Source organism: Lynx canadensis, chromosome B2 (genome assembly GCF_007474595.2).
Source record: "Lynx canadensis isolate LIC74 chromosome B2, mLynCan4.pri.v2, whole genome shotgun sequence".
NCBI lineage: Eukaryota > Metazoa > Chordata > Mammalia > Carnivora > Felidae > Lynx > Lynx canadensis.
In genome coordinates this window covers 149,635,928-149,655,493 of record NC_044307.1, presented here as the reverse complement: position 1 = coordinate 149,655,493, position 19,566 = coordinate 149,635,928, and the positions used below count along the sequence as shown (strand labels likewise).

The 19,566-nt window shown below is 55.0% G+C and overlaps 1 protein-coding gene across 3 annotated transcripts; it reads left to right on the top strand.

Moving 5' to 3' along the window:
• The first annotated feature begins 11,189 nt into the window (after window positions 1-11,189).
• Window positions 11,190-19,330, top strand: TBXT (T-box transcription factor T). 3 transcript variants are annotated; one of them, XM_030314638.1, is made up of 8 exons: window positions 11,190-11,395; window positions 11,789-12,053; window positions 12,815-12,949; window positions 13,748-13,809; window positions 13,931-13,992; window positions 15,535-15,708; window positions 17,142-17,271; window positions 19,057-19,330. In XM_030314638.1, the coding sequence occupies exons 1-8, from the start codon at window positions 11,190-11,192 to the stop codon at window positions 19,328-19,330; spliced, it is 1,308 nt and encodes a 435-aa protein (XP_030170498.1). The 3 variants fall into 3 exon arrangements, with proteins under 3 accessions (XP_030170498.1, XP_030170497.1, XP_030170499.1); XM_030314637.1 differs by having other exon boundaries at window positions 15,532-15,708; XM_030314639.1 differs by lacking the exon at window positions 15,535-15,708.
• Window positions 19,331-19,566: the final 236 nt, after the last annotated feature.

The window sequence follows — 19,566 nt, the reverse complement described above, 5'->3', positions numbered from 1 at the left end:
TTCTGGCTTAGTAGAAATACCTGAAAGAATGGGGAAGAAGAAATACCTGAAGGAAAAAATTTAAACATTCCAGAATCGATGAAAGAAAGTAATCCTTCGATCTAGGGATTCCCAAGGAATCACAAGAGCAAAACGTAAAAAGAACAGCAAATGTAAAATGAAGTTCTGTAAAGAAGCAGAGAGAAAGTCTGATCATTACAAAGGAATAACAATTAAAAAGACAGATGACGTCTCAGTAGCAACAGTGGTAAATTATTTCAGTGAGAAGAAATGGAAAACTTAAATAGTCCTATAGTTATTGAATACATTGAATACATAATTCAAAAGTTTCCTCACAAGGAAAAATAAGAAAACTCTAGGCCCAAATGGTTTCACTGGTGAATTCTCTAAATACTTAGGAAATAATGTCATTATCCATCTATGAACTCTCTAGAAAATGGGGAGAGAAGGCACATCCCCCAACTTTTTTGTGAACCCAGCATAAACTAGAAGAAAACATAGAAGCTGATCGCATTCAAGAATGTAGTTGCAAAAGTCCTAAACAAAATACTAACAGAGCCCAGTAACATAGAGTTCAACTCAGTAACTTCTGCTCTAATAAAAATAATAGCAAATTATGAATAAGAAGAAAATCACTTAATCTGTTAGTGTATTTAAAAGTATTTTTGTAAAAAAATGTACTTGATGGTGAAATGTTGACACTGTTCCTTTCGAAGTTGGGAACAACAGAAGGATGCCTGTGCATCTCATTTCTATTCAAGATTGTTCTGGACGTTTCACTAGTATTATAAACAAGAAAAAGAAAGAAAAGCTGTAATGTTTGTAAAAAAATTAAAAAAAACAGACTTTTAAAAATAGAAAAGTCCTGAAGAACATAGAAAAGCAAGAATGCATCCTACTTTTCTGGAAAATGGTTCACATTGAAAGGGAGAGAGGGGCTTGCGAAGGGGGAGGAAAACTTCCGGGGCTGGAAATGGGCTGCTTGCTGACCTGGGTGGTGGTCCCTCAGTGCTCACTTGGTAATGAGATTCTACGTGAGATGGATATCAAATTTTTAATGTGGTGGAAGTGTTTCCATGCAAATTCCATAATTTTATAGAATAATTTTTTTAAAGACTCCACTGATGATAGCAATCGAAAGTAATTACCTAGGATTCAATTTGGAAAAAGGTACATAAGCCCTTTGTGAAGAAAAAAATCATCAAACATCATTGAGAGACATTGAAAAAAGACCTGAATAAAAGGAAGTGTGATGGTCTTGAATAGAAGTACCGTGCAATTTAAATGGTGTGAGTTCCCCTCAATCTAATCTTTAGATCTAATGCAAGTTCAATAATGTTTCATGGAAGTTGACGAGCTAATTCTGAAGTTCATGGGAAGGAGGTGCCATCTGGGATAGGAGGGACACACCGGAAACAGAAAGTAGTAAGGGGCGGGGCTTGTCCTACACATCAGGTCCCGATTTAAAGCTCTGTAGCAATTTAGGGGCGCCTGGGGGGCTCAGTCGATTAAGCGTCCAACTCTTGACTTCTGCTCAGGTCATGATCTCACAGTTCGTGGGTTCGATCCCTGTATACATATGGCTCCTCACTGATGGTGTGGAGCCCACTTGGAATTCTCTCTTTCTCTCCCTCTCTCTGCCTCCCTCTTTCTCAAAATAAATAAATAAACGTAAAAAAAAAATCAGACTCCAAAGTCAGACGCAGAATGGAAACGATGTCTGGCAGATTTGTTGTTGGTCTTTGCTGAAACAGAGGATGATTTAGCGAATGGTGCTGGGACGACTGGTTTTCTACGTTGAGACTGGATCTCCATCTCATCTCACGCACAGAAGTCAATTCTCTATGGATTAAAGTCCTAAACGTAAAAAGACAGGACTATGAAGCTTTAACAATATAAGAGAGTCTCTTGGGCTGCCGGGATGGCTCTCTTAAAGGCACAAAGAATGTAAAATGAAAAGGACAGTGTGATAAATCTGACCACGTTGAAACTGAGATTTTCTGTTCACAAAAAGACATCATCAAGGACAGGAAAAGTCGAGTCACAACGTGGGAGAATGTTTGCTTTTATAAAATCGACAAATGACTAGTACTGGCATTTAAAAAGAACTCCTGAGGGTGCCTGGGTGGCTCGTTGGATAAGCATCCGACTCTTGGTTTCAGCTCAGGTCATGATCTCATGGTTCATGAGTTCGAGCCCTGCACTGGGCTCTCGCTCTCTCTCTCTCCCTCTCTCTCTCTGCCCCTTCCCAGCTCGCATGTGCGCGCTCTCTCTCAAAATAAATAAATGAACTTAAAAATAAATAAATAAACGAACTCTTGTAATAGAATTTTAGAAAAAATATTCAATGGGATACTCAAAATCCTTCGTAATCAGGAAAATGTAATTCAAAACCATAACATTCTTTGTATACCTATCAGATGGGAAAAATGATGAAATTGGACGAAGGCCCATGTTGGGCAGGCTGCAAAGCGAGTGGATGCTCGCTCACTGCAGGTGGCCTCTAAAACTGGTTCAGACTTTTTGGGAAAAAATTCGGATATTCCAGAAATTCTACAGGTGGATATTAACCCAGAAATTCCCTTTCGAGGCTTAAAACGCAGCTGTGGAAACTCTTGCACAGGGGGCATCAAAAGATACGTGTCAGAATCTTCTCATGGATTCATGAGACTGACAGGGGGATCTGAACCCTGACTAGATTTCTGATGACATTAAGGAATTTTTTTTTTTTTGGAATTTTTTTTTTTTTTGGTTTTGATAATGGTGTTACGGTCAGGTATAACCAGAAAGAATCCTGTCTTTTTTTTTTTTAATTTTTTTTTAACATTTATTTATTTTTGAGACAGAGAGAGACAGAGCATGAACGAGGGACGGTCAGAGAGAGAGGGAGACACAGAATCCAAAGCAGGCTCCAGGCTCTGGGCGGTCAGCTCAGAGCCCGACGCGGGGCTCGAACTCACAGACAGTGAGATCGTGACCTGAGCCGAAGTCAGACGCTTAACCGACTGAGCCACCCAGGCGCCCCAAGAATCCTGTCTTTAAGGGATACGCGCCACAATATTTCTTTCATGGGTGAGGATCGGACATCAAAGTGATCTGGAGGTGTAGGAGATGGGGCGAGGGGTCCGATGAAATGATGGCCCACGAGTATGTCTCATTGATGCTGGGTCATGAGTCCATGAAGGTTCACCAGGGGATTTACTCTCTAGGCAGTGTCTAGGCCCGCTCGCTCAGCCCCAATGCTGGCCCGCATCACCGCACCGTCTTCGGGAACGCGATGCAGCCAAGAGAGCCAGACCCGTGGCTCCAGGTAGTGAGGGCCCCCCACCCAAGCGGGCTGACGCACCCCATCTCCTTTCCTTTGCTGCTCACGGGGTGTCTAGTTGATTCAACCTTGTGATCCGAGCCTCTTCACTTGGCCTGTGAACCCTTCTGTTTTGTGACTTCTGCAACGGCTATGCTGGCAGTGAACTTGAAGGCTGTATCTCCATCAGAGTCACTTCCCACTGTGCCACCACCGGGCGCCCCCGGAGCCCAGCTTGGCACGAGTGTCTGGGGCTGGGGAGGGACGTGGAGGAGGAGTTGATTTTGACCGTTGTGTTGAGAACAGACCACAGGGCAAGATGGCTAGGGAAGCCGGATGCAGGTAAAGAATTTGCTAGATTGGGTCCAGGGTTTCAAGTAAGCCAAGGATTATGGCAGACAGTCGAACAATCGTTCAATATGTTTGTATTTTTCCGAACGGAAGGTGTTCCCAAGGGAACTGTTCGGCACGTTGCAATCCCGCAGACTTGATCTTTGGCAGGTCTGTTACTTGGAGGGCTTATTTTCAAAAGACTCAAAAAACAAGCGGTGGCCCAGTGTCGGGCACGGAGCCCAGCGATTTTCGGAGGACCTCTCGCACCTCAGTGCAGAGCCGAAAATGGCACCGATTCAAAACGGCATCTTATTAGCCCTCACAAACCTTTGCACGGAGCCAGCATACCTACGTTACAAACTGTGAAAGAAACTCAGGCTACAGATGTCAAGTGATTTTCTCGGGTGATGGCCGTAACTGACCCGATCTCTAATCCCCTACCCTGGCCAGCTCGCCAGCGGATGATTCACGTTATTGCCTGTCGTGAAAAGTAACAAAATTCCCCCATCTTTAAGTTTTAATTAGGTTCTCAATTTTAACACAGTTTTTGTTTTGCCCCAAACACGAGCCAGCAAGTTTCCGTAACACTGCCAGGGTCCTTCACGGCCTTCGGTCTCACGAACCTTTCTCGCACCCCGGTGAAGAAGCTATCACAGTAGCGTGGTGTTTCCAAAAGCCTCCCTCTGGGGTTAATGATGATGTCAGAAAGCTAGACGACAAGCAGACGAGCAAAGACCAAGAACGTGACTTGACTCTCCCTACCCCTGTGTTGGAGTCACCTTAGTCGGCTGGCATAACGTGCGATTCTTGCTGTGTGACCCTGGGGAACTTCTCTACCTCTCAGATCTACATTTTCTTTTACTACGAAACATGTTGTTTATTTATTTACTTTTAAAAGTTTTATTTATTTATTTATTTTCTTTTTTTCAACGTTTATTTATTTTTTGGGGGGACAGAGACAGAGCATGAACGGGGGAGGGGCAGAGAGAGAGGGAGACACAGAATCGGAAACAGGCTCCAGGCTCGAGCCATCAGCCCAGAGCCCGACGCGGGGTTCGAACCCACGGACCGCGAGATCGTGACCTGAGCTGAAGTCGGACGCTTAACCGACTGCGCCACCCAGGCACCCCAAGTTTTATTTATTTTGAGAGAGAGAGAGAGAGAGCATAAGCAGGGGAGGGGCAGAGAGAGAAAGAGGGAGGGAGAGAGAGAGAATCCCAAGCAGGCTCTGCACTGTCAGCGTGAGATCATGACCTCGGCGAAAATCCAGAGTCTGCTGCTTAACCGGCTGAGCCACCCAGGCTCCCCACTATGAAAGAATTTAAAGGGGGAGGCTAACAGTGCTGACGTTCCCAGGGTTCTGTGGGATCGGGACCAGGAGAATGTGTTTAGCCCGAAGCTCTAGTCGGCTTTGCCCCTCTTCCCTCTAGTTTCCGACACCTTTGACCGCACGGCCAGCTTGGTTAAGGATTGAGATGTTCCTTCTTCGGCCCCTAGTTTACCGTCGTCCTTCGTGTGACTATCGCGTGTTTCAGATTTCCAAAGTATTTAAGCTGACCCTTTCCCCCTCCCCAAACGCACACACCCCAGGTTCCTTTTATAACTGGAATGTATGCGTGTGGCGGGCGACAGGGGGACGGTGCGTTTGCACTTGCCATGTGCTTAACCTGGTCTAGTGGAAACAGGATGGGTTTAAACGGATGGCTTCTTTACCCCAAGCCGTAGTTGCCTGAACCTGAAGGAGAGGCTCTCAGCAACCCCCCCCACCTCCCCCGGGCAGGGCCGCTGGCGTCCAGATCATGGCTTGGGGACAGTGGCCTCCGTGAACGAGAATTCCTCCCGCTTGCGTCCGGGGGTGGGAGGCTGGGCTGGGGCGGGGGGTGGGGGGGGGCCATCCTGCAGGCAGTGTGTGTTAGCACGTACGTAGAAAGGGCCGATTCTAGTTTCCGGAGGACTTTCCTCCCCAGTGGGAGGTTTTTGTTTTGCCCCATCCTCAACCACGGATGGAGTGTCTCTTCCTGGGGCCCCGCTGAGCCCTCCCGTGGCCCCATCAGTCTGCTACTTGACCCGTAGGGAGCTCATACCTTAGGCCCTTCCTCCCCATCCTTCTGAGCAGACACGAGGGGCCAGGCCAGCACCCCCCACCCCCAGCCCTGCCGTCTTCTGCCTCCTCTCCTCCCTCGGGCAGGTTTCTGCCCGGCTCTGCCTCTGGCCTCCCTTCTCTCGCCTGCCCCCAGCCAGCCATCCCCAAACCATTCTTACAATTTGATCGCTCTCTTATTCTTCCTTGTTCGTTTTTGGGTCTTCGTCTGCGGTGTTTATGGGAATCCTACAGGAAGCCCCCGGAAGGGGTTCCACTACCTTCACAGGCTACACTGCAGACCTTTTCAGGGCCTTCCTATCTATCCTTGTAGATGCTGAAAGCCCATCCCCTTCAGGAAGTCTGCTCCGGGCCTCACCCCCATCCCTACCTACCTGACTGCTGCCCCTTTCTCTTCCCACATCGTGCACTTAGCACCCTGTCTCGCCGTGGAATGTCCTGCCCGCGTGGCCTCGCTCTTGCTAGATCGGGGACTGTGTCTTTGAGTCTCTGCTGTCATGAAAAGTGGACTCCCTCCTAGCCACGCATCCCTTGCTTCTTCTACAAAGAGCTCGGTCTCTCTTCCGCTCCCGGGCCGGGAACCCTGCCCTGTCCCCGGGGCCACACCCCCAGGCTGCCTCTGCTCTCTCCACACAAATGTCAGGTGTCCCAGCTCTGAGCCCGAGCCGCTGCACGGCCCTTGCAGCAATGAGGACAACCCTTCGGGATGACGTCCACCCTCACTGCTAACTAGTGATTGTGGCGACCAGAGCTGGGCAGGCCTGGTCGCGCGTCTGTATCCCCAGCATTCTTTTCTACCAGACAATACATTTGGGATCTCATGTTGCTTTCAGTAGCAAAATAGGAGTTTCCAAAACATAGGTGCAGGTGTAGAGAAGGTACAAAGAAAGGAGACAGCAGGTCCCACAGTGTTAAGTGTATCGTCATCCCTTAGATGATGGAGTGGAGGCCCCATCAGGGCTTCTTGAGTAATTTTAACCCCTAGGGGATGCCCTGATCGCTTTCACACTCACTTTGTTAATTTCTCTTCCTTCTCTGGGCCTCATTCGATACACAGTTTCCACAGAGAATCCCTCCTTCACCTTCAAGACAATGGACTATTTGAGCCCATGAGTGTGGGAGCCTGCACCTGGCCTGTGACCGGACGTCCACGTCCACACACCGAGACCACGGAGAGCGAGCCTCAGGCACGGAGGCCTCCCTATTTAGGAGGAGTGAGTGCGGAAAGCAAGTGGCGCGGAGCTGAGTGTTGGGGGCTAAGGGCGGTGGGATTATCTAGAAGGATCAGAGGAAATAATAAACTATACGAACCAGAAGGCGAATCCGGAAAACTGCTGGGCCTTCTCAGTGAGACCCAGAAAGCTGTGGCCTCTGAGAGGCAGAGCCCTGGGGAACGGGAGCCTGCAAAAGAGGCCAGTGAGGCCACGGAGGGCGCGGGGGCTGCTGGAAGGCCGCCACAGAAGCGAAATCTCCATCGGAAGGGACACTGAGACGAGTGGACACTTCAAGAGCCACTTACGACGTGCAGAAAGGCCTGGGGGCCACAGCTGCGGGAGCCAGCGGGGTAAACGGAACGGGCCCCGGCCAGGGGCCGGGTGTGGATGCGGGGAGTCCCCAGAAGACAGCAACTGTCAGCTGGACCGACCACGGAAGGGCTCCCCCTGCATTCGAGGGACGTCGGGGGAAAGACACCCCACTCACACACCGTGGGGAAACCCGCGCCCCGCGAGCATGGACAAAATTGAGCGTCCCCACAGAGCGCACTCGAGCTCCCACCGCGGGAGGGACGGCAGCCCGGCCGGCCCACGGAGCCCTCCTCCGCAGCCTTGAACCCGAGGGGACCTGAGCAGCCGCCCTGGAGTTTTAAGGAGACGCGCCCCAGTCCCAGGCCCTGAGCCTCTCACCAGGCTTGTTTGTTTTTAATGTGTGAACTCCCGTCAGGAAACCGTGCACGGTCATGTGCCACAAAGCACACAGAACGTCTACTGAGGACGTATTTGGGTTGAAGTGCTTCTCCAGCGGACCGTCCTCCAATCCAGGGGCTGTGAGGGCCGTCCCAGCCGGCCAGGGGACAGCAGGCCGCAGCTCAAGATGGCGGCCTGACCGTCACCTTCCCGTGGCTGCACCGAGCTGGGCCAGGGTACTCAGAAAAAGACAGGTCCCTGTTCTTCTCCACAAACCGCAAGTGCCCCCCAAACAACCCAATGGCCTTAACTTTTTTTTTTTAATGGTGAGGAGTCCAGAGAATTATATCATGGAACTTTACAAACCATAATACAATTAATTGGGTTCCTTTCAATGGGAGAGACAAATAAAGCAACTGATGACACAAATGATTTGCTATTCCCCACTCTATCTACGTTGTTTTAAATTTAGGACTTGCCAAAGCTTTTGGCCGCTGGGCCTGACCAGTACGGGAGAGTGAGCTCGGCAGAAGGAAAAAAATGAACAAAAGTGAGGAAAGGCCAGCAAAATGTGAATAGTGGTTAGTGATGGAGGTTTTTATTTTCACACACACACACACACACACACACACACACACACATTATGGGTATACATAAATCTCTATTATATTCCACACTGAACAGAAATTTTACAATCAGAAAGTAAAACTTAGTTTTTCTTCCAGAAAAGGAGGGTCCCGCAATGCTGTCCCCTGCCCCTGCCGGCCTTGAGCCTGCTTTGGGACATCCATACCTACTCCTTAAAGACAAATGGTTTTGTTGCTTGAAAAGGGTTGGGCCTGGGGAAAATGGTGTCTGGGAATTGAGGGGTGTGTGTGTGTGTGTGTGAGAGAGAGAGAGAGAGAGAGAGACAGAGACAGAGAGAGAGATTTCTTGTAAAGTGTTTGCTAAGTTATTTTGGGGGTGACCATTTGCATTCTGAGGTCCGGCCATAAGACCTTTTGCAGATTTTCCCCTGAAAGGCTGGGCTTCCCAAGGAGAGACAGAAAGACAGACGTTGGGACAGAGCAGCCGGCCGCACCTCCTCCTTCCCAAGGAGGCACATTGTTACTAACCGGGAATCCTTTATAGCTGGGCCTGAGGAAGTTTTTGGCTGTAAACTGTCATGCACGGGGGCCTTCAGTGAAAAGGCTGGAGAGTTGGAGACGCTTCTCCTGGGAACCGAGGAACAAAGATCCAGAAGACAAGACCCAGAAAGGTGAAGGTGAAAAAGGAGAGTGCTTCCCAGCTCGGCACAGTCGGGAACCCCCAGCCCCTAGCTGCACCAGCTACGGGGGCCGAATTTCTGGGTGGTGTTCTTGAACCCATGGGACGTTCTTTGTGGAGAGTAAAAATGGCATTGCACGGCTTTGAAACTTAGCATTCTTTCCTGATGGGGTTTTATTCTTAGCTGGTCGTGCCCCCTCCTGTTTGTGGAGCCCGCTGAAATCGGAACCGTAGTTCTGGAACGATCTCGAAACCCTTCATCACCGGGAGCTCTACGGGGCTTTGTGGAATAATACACCGACAGAACTCGCGCCTTACCGGTCGGGGGCGTTTGGAAGCGCCGCTTCTGATGGGGGGAGGGCCTCAGAGAGCCTCGATTGCCGGATCCCCTCCCTTCTTTCTCCACCTCACACCCGGCCTCCCCCTTTAGGACAAGTGCGGACGCAGAAATGACCTCTGACACATTTTAATTCTCTCGGAAAAGACTCGCCCCCAAATCCCAAGGCCCAAAGAGCCGGGTGGATGGCAACTCGGGAGGGCCCGGCTGTCAGGGGCAAATGAGGTCCTTTCGGTGCCTCTTTCCAGAAGGAAAATCCTCCCTCCCCCGCCCCCCCCCCTCGGGTCGGCCCCTTGGGAATCGCTTGCGTCCTAGACAACAAAAGAAACCCGAGAAATGCGTACAGGGACGAGGTGCGCTGGGCTTCCCGGCTCTTCAGGACCCATTTGGAGAGGGGCGGAAACCAGCTCTGGAAACACGCCATCTCCAGCCCAGGGGGGCGGCGGGCGTACCCCCTGTACCTCCTGTACCCCCAGGGCTGGCTCCCGGGAGGCGAAGGCCCGGATCCCTCCCGCGGCTTGCCCCGGCAGGGAGGGGGTGGCCGGGGCGCAGACCCCCCGTCCTGCCGGGAGAGCCCCCTAGCTCGGGCGCGGGGCTGTCCTGCGTGGGCCGCCCCACCCGATGCACTGGCTTCCCCCCCCCCCCCCCCCGGGCCGTGGGGGCGGGGTGCGCGCGGCGAAGACCCGGGAACCGGCTGGAACCGCACGCTCGGGTTAGAGCGGTGGCCATGGGGGTCAGAGGCGCGCAGCCGGCGCTCGGATCTGCTGCTTCTCCTCGCCTCCCGGGCTCCCGTTTTAGGAGGAATGTTATTGTTTAAAGAGACCTCATTGAACTATTTCCTGCTCATTGTCACCTTTCCTTCGCTCTCCTGGCGGAGGTTCTCACCGAAAGGTCATAAACCACCCGCTCCCCACGCCGCCGGGCGCTGCGGCCCCCCGGGGCCTGGCGGCGAGGCGCACCCCGAGCCCCGCTCCCCGGGGCGCACCCTGGCCAGCCTCCTCCCGCGCCCACCTTCCGCGGAAGGAAACATCAGACCACGGAAGCCACGCAAACCCCCAGGTCCCACTCAGTGCACGCGCAAACCCCGTCATCCAAGTCCCGCGTTTACGCAGCAGGCGGGAAAACTTCCTGAAGGGACCCGTTTGGTCGATTTCTGAGTATTTCCCTCTCTGGGCGCGGAGCCCACCGTCGGGCAGAGGCTCGGGCCGCCGAGGCGCGGGGACGGGGGCGCCGGGTGGGCCGATCCCCGGCCTCGGGCGCTAGCGGAGCGGAGGGACGCGGTCCCGCGGGGCGCACGACCGAGCGACGCGGCGCGGGGGCGCGCGCCCTTCTGCGGGGGCCGGGCTCCGGGCGCCGGCGGGGCGACCCCGGCCGGCCCCCGCGCGACGGCAGCCCCTCGGGGACGCGCGGGCAGGGGCCCAGCCCCGGCGCCCGGCCCCGCGGCCCCCGCCCCGCCGCTTTGATGGAGGCGCAAACGCTTGGGGGAGGGCGGGGGCGGAGGGGCCGGGCCGGGGACGCGTCGGGCCGGGGCCCCGGCTGACAGGAAGCGGGCGCGGGAGCCCGGGGTGGGTCCCCCGGCGTCCCCAGCCCCCGCGCCGGGTCTGAAATGGCCGCGCGCGGCCAATGGGCAGTCGCCCCCGCACTTCAAAGGGCGCGCGGCCCAATCGGCCGCTCCCCTCGGCGGCCGCCGCGGCCCTATTTATGGGAGGGGACGCCGGTGCGGTCCCCGGAGACCTACTCGGGTCGTGCGTCGCGGGAGTTCAAGTGGAAGAGCCTTCCCCCCCACCCCTCTCCCCCGCCCCCTCCCCCCCCAGGTCGCGCTCCTCGCCCTCCGCCCGGGAGCCCGGCGCCGTCTCGGAAAAGCGGCCGCCGGCCGGGGTGAAGGTGGCCGTCGCGTCGCGAGTCGGGGCTTCGGGGGGCGGCGGGGAGGGGGCGGGTGGGAGGATGAGCTCGCCCGGCGCCGAGGGCGCGGGGAAGAGCCTGCAGTACCGAGTGGACCACCTGCTGAGCGCCGTGGAGAGCGAGCTGCAGGCGGGCAGCGAGAAGGGCGACCCCACGGAGCGCGAGCTGCGCGTGGGCCTGGAGGAGAGCGAGCTGTGGCTGCGCTTCAAGGAGCTCACCAACGAGATGATCGTGACCAAGAACGGCCGGTAGGCGCGCGCGGGGCGCCCGGGGGCCCGGAGAAGTCTTCCTGCCGGGACGGGGGGGGGGGGTTCTTGCTCCCTTCCGCTCGCTCGGCCGCGGAGCCCGGTGTGCCCCCGCCGCCACTCTCCCGAGGTCTTCCCTGCGGAAGTTCGGGAGGCGTCCCGGGGACACGCGCTTGCCCCGCGCGCGGAGAACCCTGGGCCAGTGCTCCCCGACCCTGCCTCCGGAGGCCGTGAGAGTGCGTGGGGGACGCCTGCGGACCTAGGGGGGCTCTGGGAAGCGGGGGCGTGGGGGCTTCTCTCTGCCCCCACATGACAGCCGCCTCTGTCCCAGGTTGCGTGCCTTCCGTCCGAAAGCTCCTCTCTGGGGGTCCTCCTGCCGCACTCCTTCCTTTCCAGGAGGATGTTCCCGGTGCTGAAGGTGAACGTGTCCGGCCTGGACCCCAACGCCATGTACTCCTTCCTGCTGGACTTCGTCGCGGCCGACAACCACCGCTGGAAGTATGTGAACGGAGAGTGGGTCCCGGGCGGCAAGCCCGAGCCGCAGGCGCCCAGCTGCGTCTACATCCACCCCGACTCGCCCAACTTCGGGGCGCACTGGATGAAGGCGCCTGTATCCTTCAGCAAAGTCAAGCTCACCAACAAGCTCAACGGAGGGGGTCAGGTAGGTGTGATGGAGCGCGCGCCGGGCAGGGGCAGGGGCAGGGGCCGCGCCAGGCGGGCCGCGGGGCCGCACCTTCCGCTGGCGGAGCCTTGGGAGGGGCTGTGCTTGCGCGCCAGGTGACCTCTGTCCGGGAGACACTGCCACCGCAGGCCTCAATTGAGCCTTCGGTGTTGTTTATAGGAAAGCGATGAGGGCAACACCAGGCCTGCAGCGCGGGGCAGGGGGCAAAGCTTCCCCTTTGAAGACTCAGCGGGTCTGGGTCTCAGGCTGGGGGGAGCTTTTGCATTCAAGCCCTCGACCGCCCTAGGGGCAGAGAAAATACCAGCCTCGAGGGGCAGTGGTCACTTTGGAGCTAAATAGGTGCTGCCGTGTGGCCGCGTGCTCTGAACAAACTTGTACATTTGGCATTTTCTGAGAGCCCAACCGGGAGACCCCAGGTTCAAGCGCCTCGCGCACAAGCTCAGGCTTTTAAAGACGTCTGCTTCCCATCCTGGAAGCATTAACAGGTTACTCCACCGGGTCAGAGGATTTCATGATGGGCATTCATTGCCTTTAATGGGGTGTAGCATATCACATTCCTTTTTTCTTCTTAACGCTAGTCGTGGGAAGCAGTGCCCGTGGGGAAACCCGCCCACTTACCGGCAAAGAGACACTTTGCTGTGAGCTCCACGGCTCTGTGCACATTGCGTGTATTTTTCTCCTCGGCAGCAGGGCAAGGGACGTTTCCTTATCTGAAGGTCTGGTTTCTCTGCTTCCCCCAGATCATGCTGAACTCCTTACATAAGTACGAGCCTCGGATCCACATAGTGAGAGTTGGGGGCGCCCAGCGCATGATCACCAGCCATTGCTTCCCCGAGACCCAGTTCATAGCGGTGACCGCTTATCAGAACGAGGAGGTGAGCGGCGGGGAGGGCGTCCGGGTGGGCGACGTTCCCTCGGAGCTCACGAAGCATGCAGAGACTCTGCGTGTGGGGCCCTGGGGCATTTTAGCCTGGTAAGTAAGGCCTCATCAGATAACCTGCCATGAGCGTAGAATCGGCCCGGAGCGGCGAAAAGTTTAGACCCGGTCCTTGGCCAGGCCTTTTTCCCTTATTTCCCTGTCAACGCGTCTAAAACTAGAACCATCTAGCAAATGAATCTCCGAACGAAAAGAGCAAAACTTTTAGGCGAAGTGCCGTGCGAATTTCTTGAGAGCAAGATGAGGGTTAGGGTTAGGAGATCTTTGGAAAGCGTCCTGACCGGCAGCGGGGAGGGGCAAGAATCCGCAAGGTGCCCAACCCTGGTCCCTGCCTGTAAATCTCGAAGTCTGAGCCCAGCGTGCAGACGTTTTGTGATGAGCTGGTTAGGTTGTCCGTGTTGGCCACCTGAGGGCCCTGGAAGGTCGCTCTTTCCCGAGCAGATCCGGGTTATGTTTTGAGCCACGTTGGTTTGATTTCTGCGCGCAGAATGTTGTCAGCCGCGGGTTAAACTTCTTCCCGTGATTTCCGCTCAGAAAAGCAGCTTTTGACAACGTACTTTGTGAAACGTTCCCGTCGCTCAGCCACCTCAGACCCAAACAGAAAGATCCACCGGGAGGGGGTCCGGTTCTGTCTGAATCTTTAAAGGGACGCACTGATGTTTCCCAATTTCCCGGTACCAAACAATCCTCCGGCTGACCAGCAGTGTACCAGTAACCGTGAATTCTTGTTTTTCAGATCACAGCTCTTAAAATTAAATACAATCCGTTTGCAAAAGCTTTCCTTGACGCAAAGGAAAGGTGAGAGATTTCTAGCTTCTACCCTGCGGGCCAAGAAATGTGCAGAAAGAGGAAATATTTCTGCAAATGCAGTTTTCCGAAAAGTTATCCTTTTTGACAGTTCGATGCGTTGTTTTGACAGAAGCGATCACAAGGATATGACGGAGGAGCCTGGAGACAGCCAGCAGCCCGGGTACTCCCAATGTACGGTTTGTTGCACTCTGTCTCGGCGTCCCTTCCCTCGGAGACTAGGCAGCTGAGGGCCGGAAGCCGGAGGGGCGACCCGCGGCGCGTTTGGGGGAGTTGACCGCCCTTCTGCCGTGCAGGGCACGTGGGCCCATGACGTTGAGGCTCCTTTGCTACTGGTCTTCACCCTCGATCCAACTGGGAGGGCCGTGGGTGCCATTCAGCACCCTTGACCGAGAAGCCCGGGGAGAGTTTACCGGGGCTCTTTTGTCCGGCTCCGAGGCAGCGCGAGCCAGGGCTGGGTCGGATCGCTGAGATCTTGGTGGGTGCCTGGACCCTGCCGTGTTGGGCAAGTGGAGAAGCCTGCTCGTTAGACACGGTTTCTCTCTTTGTCAGCGATAGGAGACTGGAGGATGGTGTTGGGAACGATGCTCGTGAGCGGTGTGGTTTTTCCCTCGGCCCGTTTCGGTTCCAGGGGTGGCCGTCACCTGAGGCTGGTTTTAGAGGGAACGGCGGCTTGCAGGCTGGGAAGAGGGCTCCCCGTCCAGCTCCCTTTTCCAGTCGCACCAGCCAGAGCCCGGGGGTGCGGGTCTAGAGAGCCATCAGGAGACCAAGTTCTGTGTAGCTGTCCTCTCTATACAGGGAAGGGGCTTGGAGTTTAAATAATGGACAGAAAAGTTCGTGTTTGCCGCCTCTTCCGGAGGCCGGATAGACCAGCATGGCACGTTTCCGGTCTATTTCTTCTTTAACCCTCTTCTCGGCTAATTTAACAAACAGCTCTTCTAAAGTGGCTCCCGCGTGGGCTGCCACCGCTCGGCACACGGGACCTTTCCCTCATTTAAGTGTTGTCCCAGGAATTGTTTGTCGTTTGGAAATTAGAGCCAGAATAGTTGTCCCTTTAGAGGTTGCGTTTCTGAATTAAAAAAAAAAAAAATGCCTTAAAAACCAGTGACTGGAGAAGAGATTGGAGGGTGAGAGGCGGGCAGGGTGTGGAGGGAGTGATTCTCTGATGCTCGACGGGGAGAACCTTGAGCCTAAAGCAGAAGAAAAGCAGGAAGAAACTGGCTCCAGTGGGGACACAGCTCCTGGGGTGGGGGGTGGGGGTGGCGGTAGGAGCAGGTGAAGGGAGGGGAGGGGGCGCCACCCGCGTGAGTCGCCCCATGTGTCTTGAGCGCGTCTGGTTCTGAATTTCATCTGTTTCCGCATTTTTTTCATGCTCAGCAGTTAGGGCCTGGAAGCTGACGGGCCTCGGAAGGTTCTGGGGGGTTGAGTCAGAGGGGGTGAGGAAGCAGCAGGTGTTGGCCGAGGCTGGGGTTCCCCAGCCCTTCTCAGGTGCCCTGTGGCTGTGGAAACCCTCGTCCGCCTATGGCCTCTCATGTGGGGCTGAAGCCCAGGTGCCTCGGGACTTGATCTGGGGACTTGGTGTTGGACACTATGAGTCCTCTCTTCGTCGGGGACCCCTCAGGAAGATACCCCCCGTTTTCTGGTCTCCGCTCTCCTGTCCTTTAAATAAGGGAGGTATGCAAACGCCAGTTACTCAGCACTCTTTTCTCACAGCAGGGGGGTGGCTCATCCCTGGAACCAGCACCCTGTGCCCGCCCGCCGCCCCCCACCCACAGTTCGGAGGGCCCCTCTCGCTTCCCTCCACTCACGGCTGTGAAAGGTACCCCGGCCTGAGGAACCACCGTCCGTCCCCCTACCCCAGCCCTTATGCACATCGGAATAATTCTCCAAGTAAGTTCTAAGTCGCAGTAGACCGGGGCTTTGGGGGTGGATGGGAGACCGCGTCTGGAAAAGCCTCTGCCGGTAGGATGGGTTCTGGAGACCAGGATTGGAAGAATGTCCTCTGGAGCGGACCCAAGCCAGCCCCTTAGTGGCTCAAGACGGACCTTCGTTTCGCATCCCGCCCCCCGCTGGCTTCGCACTGAAGGTGTGAGGTCCGGACCAGGGGGCTTGCGGTGCTGAAATGCATCCGTTTTTCCTGAGCTGCGGGTCTGTCTCTGGGGGCCCAGGTTTGGATATTTTATGGACCCCTCTAAAGTGGTGATGCTGGGTCAGATGGGCGTGAGAATTACCGGCTGAACCAGACCCACGCGTGACTTTCCAGTGTCTCTCCAAGTGTGGTGCCTGGGCCAGCGGCGTGGGCATCACCTGGAAACTACCCCACACCTACTGAATCCGCAGTCTTCCGGCTGATCCTGACGAGCGCTTGAGGACTGTGAGCACAGGGCTGGACCACTGACATCCCTTCCCTAACTTTCTCTAACACCGTGCACGGCTAGACTTGATATTGTCTGGCTCTAAAAAGAGGAACATAGTTAATGAACACCATAAAACAATTAAGCAATTAAAGCTGATTTGAAATGAAAGGAGCTTATTTGGGAAAGAAATAGTCACTGGGACTTGTTCAACCAGCGGCTGGACCCTGAGGTTAGAAGATTGTATTTTAGTTTTGTCTGAAGCAAGTGTTTCTAAAGTCCTTTCAAATCTTAAGAAATAATGTTTTGGGAAAAGACAGGCTGAAGTTACATTTATTATTTTTTTTTAACGTTTATTTATTATTGAAAGAGAGAGACAGAGTGGGAGCCAGGGAGGGGCAGAGAGAGAGGGAGACACAGAATCCGGAGCAGGCTCTAGGCTCCGAGCTGTCAGCACGGAGCCCGACACGGGGCTCAAACTCACGAGCCGCGAGATCGTGACCTGAGCCGAAGTCCGATGCCCCTGTTTACTTTTATTTTTAAAGATAATTAATCCCTAGGGCGCCCGGGGGGCTCAGTCGGTTGAGCGTCCGACTTCGGCTCAGGTCATGATCTCGCGGTCCCTGAGTTCGAGCCCCATGTCGGGCTCTGTGCTGACAGCTCGGCGCCGGGAGCCTGCTTCGGATTCTGTGTCTCCTTCTCTTTCTGCCCCTCCGTCGCTCATGCTCTGTGTCTCTCTGTCTCCCAAAAATAAATAAACGTTAACAAAATTTAAAGATAATTAATCCCCCATCCAGTGGTTGTAGGGTTCCGTTTCTACGGGGCGTCTGCTGATCTAAAGAGAAAGGAAAGGCTTGGGTTGACTTGGATGCATTTTCCAAAACAGACGTACGGCCATAAGTATTTGCCTTTGATGACCAATGAAACAGGCCAATGGCGTCCATAACGACGGCTTGTCACCTCCCACAGCCTATTCGGACAATCCGTCTGCGTGCTTATCCATGCTCCAGTCCCACGACAGCTGGCCCAGCCTTGGAACGCCCGCCCATACCGGCATGCTCCCCGTGGGCCACAGCGCCGGCCCGCCCGCTGGCTCCAGGTAACGTACGTCTGGACATGATGCAGAGAGTCCTGGGGCCCCGAATGTGACGTCCTGCCGTTTCCATCCTTGGTCTTTATTCTGCCCTTCACCTGGGGGGCGGCTGGGCAGTTATTTGTAGCCGTACCGCTAACCCGGGGATCCCAGGTTGCGTGACCGCGGTGAGGCATGGATAGAGAGATAACAGGGAAGCCAGGGCCCCCATCCTGGCTCTGGCACTTACTAGTTCCTGCGAAGGACAAGTCTCTTAAACTCTCGGAGCCTCGTTTCTACAAGAATGCCAAATGACCCCATCTCTGTCTTTAACAGAGTTGGGGTCAGCAGGTGTAATCTGAAGAAATGTTTCTAGCACCTTTTTTTGAGAAGAGCTATTAAATTAAGGGAAAAGATGTAGTTGGCTTTCCTGTGGATATAGGACCAAAGTCCTTAACGTGGTTGCTGGTAACTAGTAAAGAACAATGAATATTTTATTATTAACTTGAAAATAAGGTAGGGGGAGATGGGCTTAAAAAATCAAGCTGATTGGTGAACACATGGAGGGTTTTCATAGGATTATTATAAAAAAACTAAGACAAAGTTGAAAGTCAACTCTCATTTTCTACCGAGGAAACAGGCTCAGGGATATTAAATGATTTGGCAAGTTGGTGGCTCACGGTAGAATGAGTCTGTAGACAAGTTATCTCGACTTCGAAAGCAGTGCCGTTTATTCTATTTAGCGTATCATACTATGCCTCAGATCTTAATTCTTTTGTCTAGGAAAGAATTCTTTGATAATAAGAATCTAAGTGTCTGCCTGTAAAAAATAAAGCAAACAGCGCTTGAGGTGCGTAAAGCAGCCAACTTCTCAAGGGCGGGACGGTCGCTTAGAAACCAGCACAGAAATGGAATCACCTGCAGGTTACAGACCCCTGGCAGGGGGGGAGACCCCACAGCACCATCCGGACTGGGCATCTCAGAGCCATGTGTTCTGTCTATAAACAGGGGGCAGTAGACTACTTCCTTCAACTCAGGGTTGTTTTCAAGTTCAAATACAGCTGAAATACAGCACATGGCTCGGTAAGCATTATAACACCACGTAGAGTAAGGTCGCCTTCATTTATAGGAAGACGTTTTCTCCAAACGATTTTAGCAGGTTTGCAACCTGCTGAAGTCTATGTTCCCAGACCGAAGGGTCTAATACCGATGTCCAACCCCTCCTTCCACGGATTGGGAGACAGGCTCAAAACTGGTTACAGGCCAGTGTTCCTGACGCAGCTAGCGAAGGGCGGGGCTCCGGGTCGGACTCTCAGACCCGTACTTGCTGCACCGGGCCCCGCTGGCCGGCATTGCTGCCCAGGACAAGGTGCAGGGGACGGTGTCTGTTTTGGAGTCACCGTAAGAAGCACCTTCCAAACCATCATGCTTCAGGAGGGTGTTGTCTGCCTCTCGAGGGGCGGTGCAGTGGGGTGGGGGCGTGCCGAAGCATCCGACTGGGGGGATTCGGGGATTCGGGATTCTGCACGAAGGCGCCGAACCACGAGCCTGGCGTCCTTGGCAGCGAGAGTTGCCGTGTGCGCGCGCAGCGCTCTGCGTCCGGCTCCCACGGTCGTGTGTCTTGTTGATAGGTGTGCCCGGCGCTTGTGCACGCCTCAGGGTGTGGTTGACTAACAGCAGGTGACCTGCTTGGAAGACGCCGTCCGGCGCCCTGGTCGGCAGTCGGGTCGTTGGCCGTTGCTGTCCCTCCCGCAGCCGGTCTGGGGCCCCACTCCTGGTCTCCGCCTGACTGTCTCCACGTTTGCATTTCAGCCAGTACCCGAGCCTGTGGTCCGTGAGCAGCGGCTCCATCACGCCTGGCGCCCAGGCCTCAGGGATGTCCAACGGGCTGGGCGCCCAGTTCTTCCGGGGACCCTCCGCACACGCGGCGCCTCTGGCCCACCCGGTCCCGGCCTCCCCCTCCTCGGGATCCCCGCTGTACGAAGGGGCCCCCGCGGCCACAGACATCCCTGACAGCCAGTACGACGCCTCGGCCCAAGCCCGCCTCATAGCCTCGTGGACGCCCGTGTCGCCTCCTTCCATGTGAATCGAGGCCTGTGTCGTAAACGACGCGGGACTTCGCTGTGGCGGCCGCGAGTGCGGGCCCGATTCACCTCCCAGGTATCGAGGTGGCCGCTCCTGGGTTGAGGGAAGGAAACAGGCCCTGTCACCCTCCCTTTACGGTTAGGAGGAGGGACACGTGTCCCGCTGTCCCTCAGGAGTGCCGTGCCCGCCGCGCACCCGCAGGGAACTCCGCACGGACGCAGCGCGGCGGCCCGAATT

Excerpts from the sequence above, each read along its gene's own strand:
- TBXT (XM_030314637.1), top strand. The coding sequence starts at position 11,190 with ATGAGCTCGCCCGGCGCCGAGGGCGCGGGGAAGAGCCTGCAGTACCGA. Across the intron at positions 12,950-13,747 it reads CCGCTTATCAGAACGAGGAG|ATCACAGCTCTTAAAATTAA; the intron begins GTGAGCGGCGGG and ends CTTGTTTTTCAG. Across the intron at positions 15,709-17,141 it reads ACATCGGAATAATTCTCCAA|CCTATTCGGACAATCCGTCT; the intron begins GTAAGTTCTAAG and ends CACCTCCCACAG.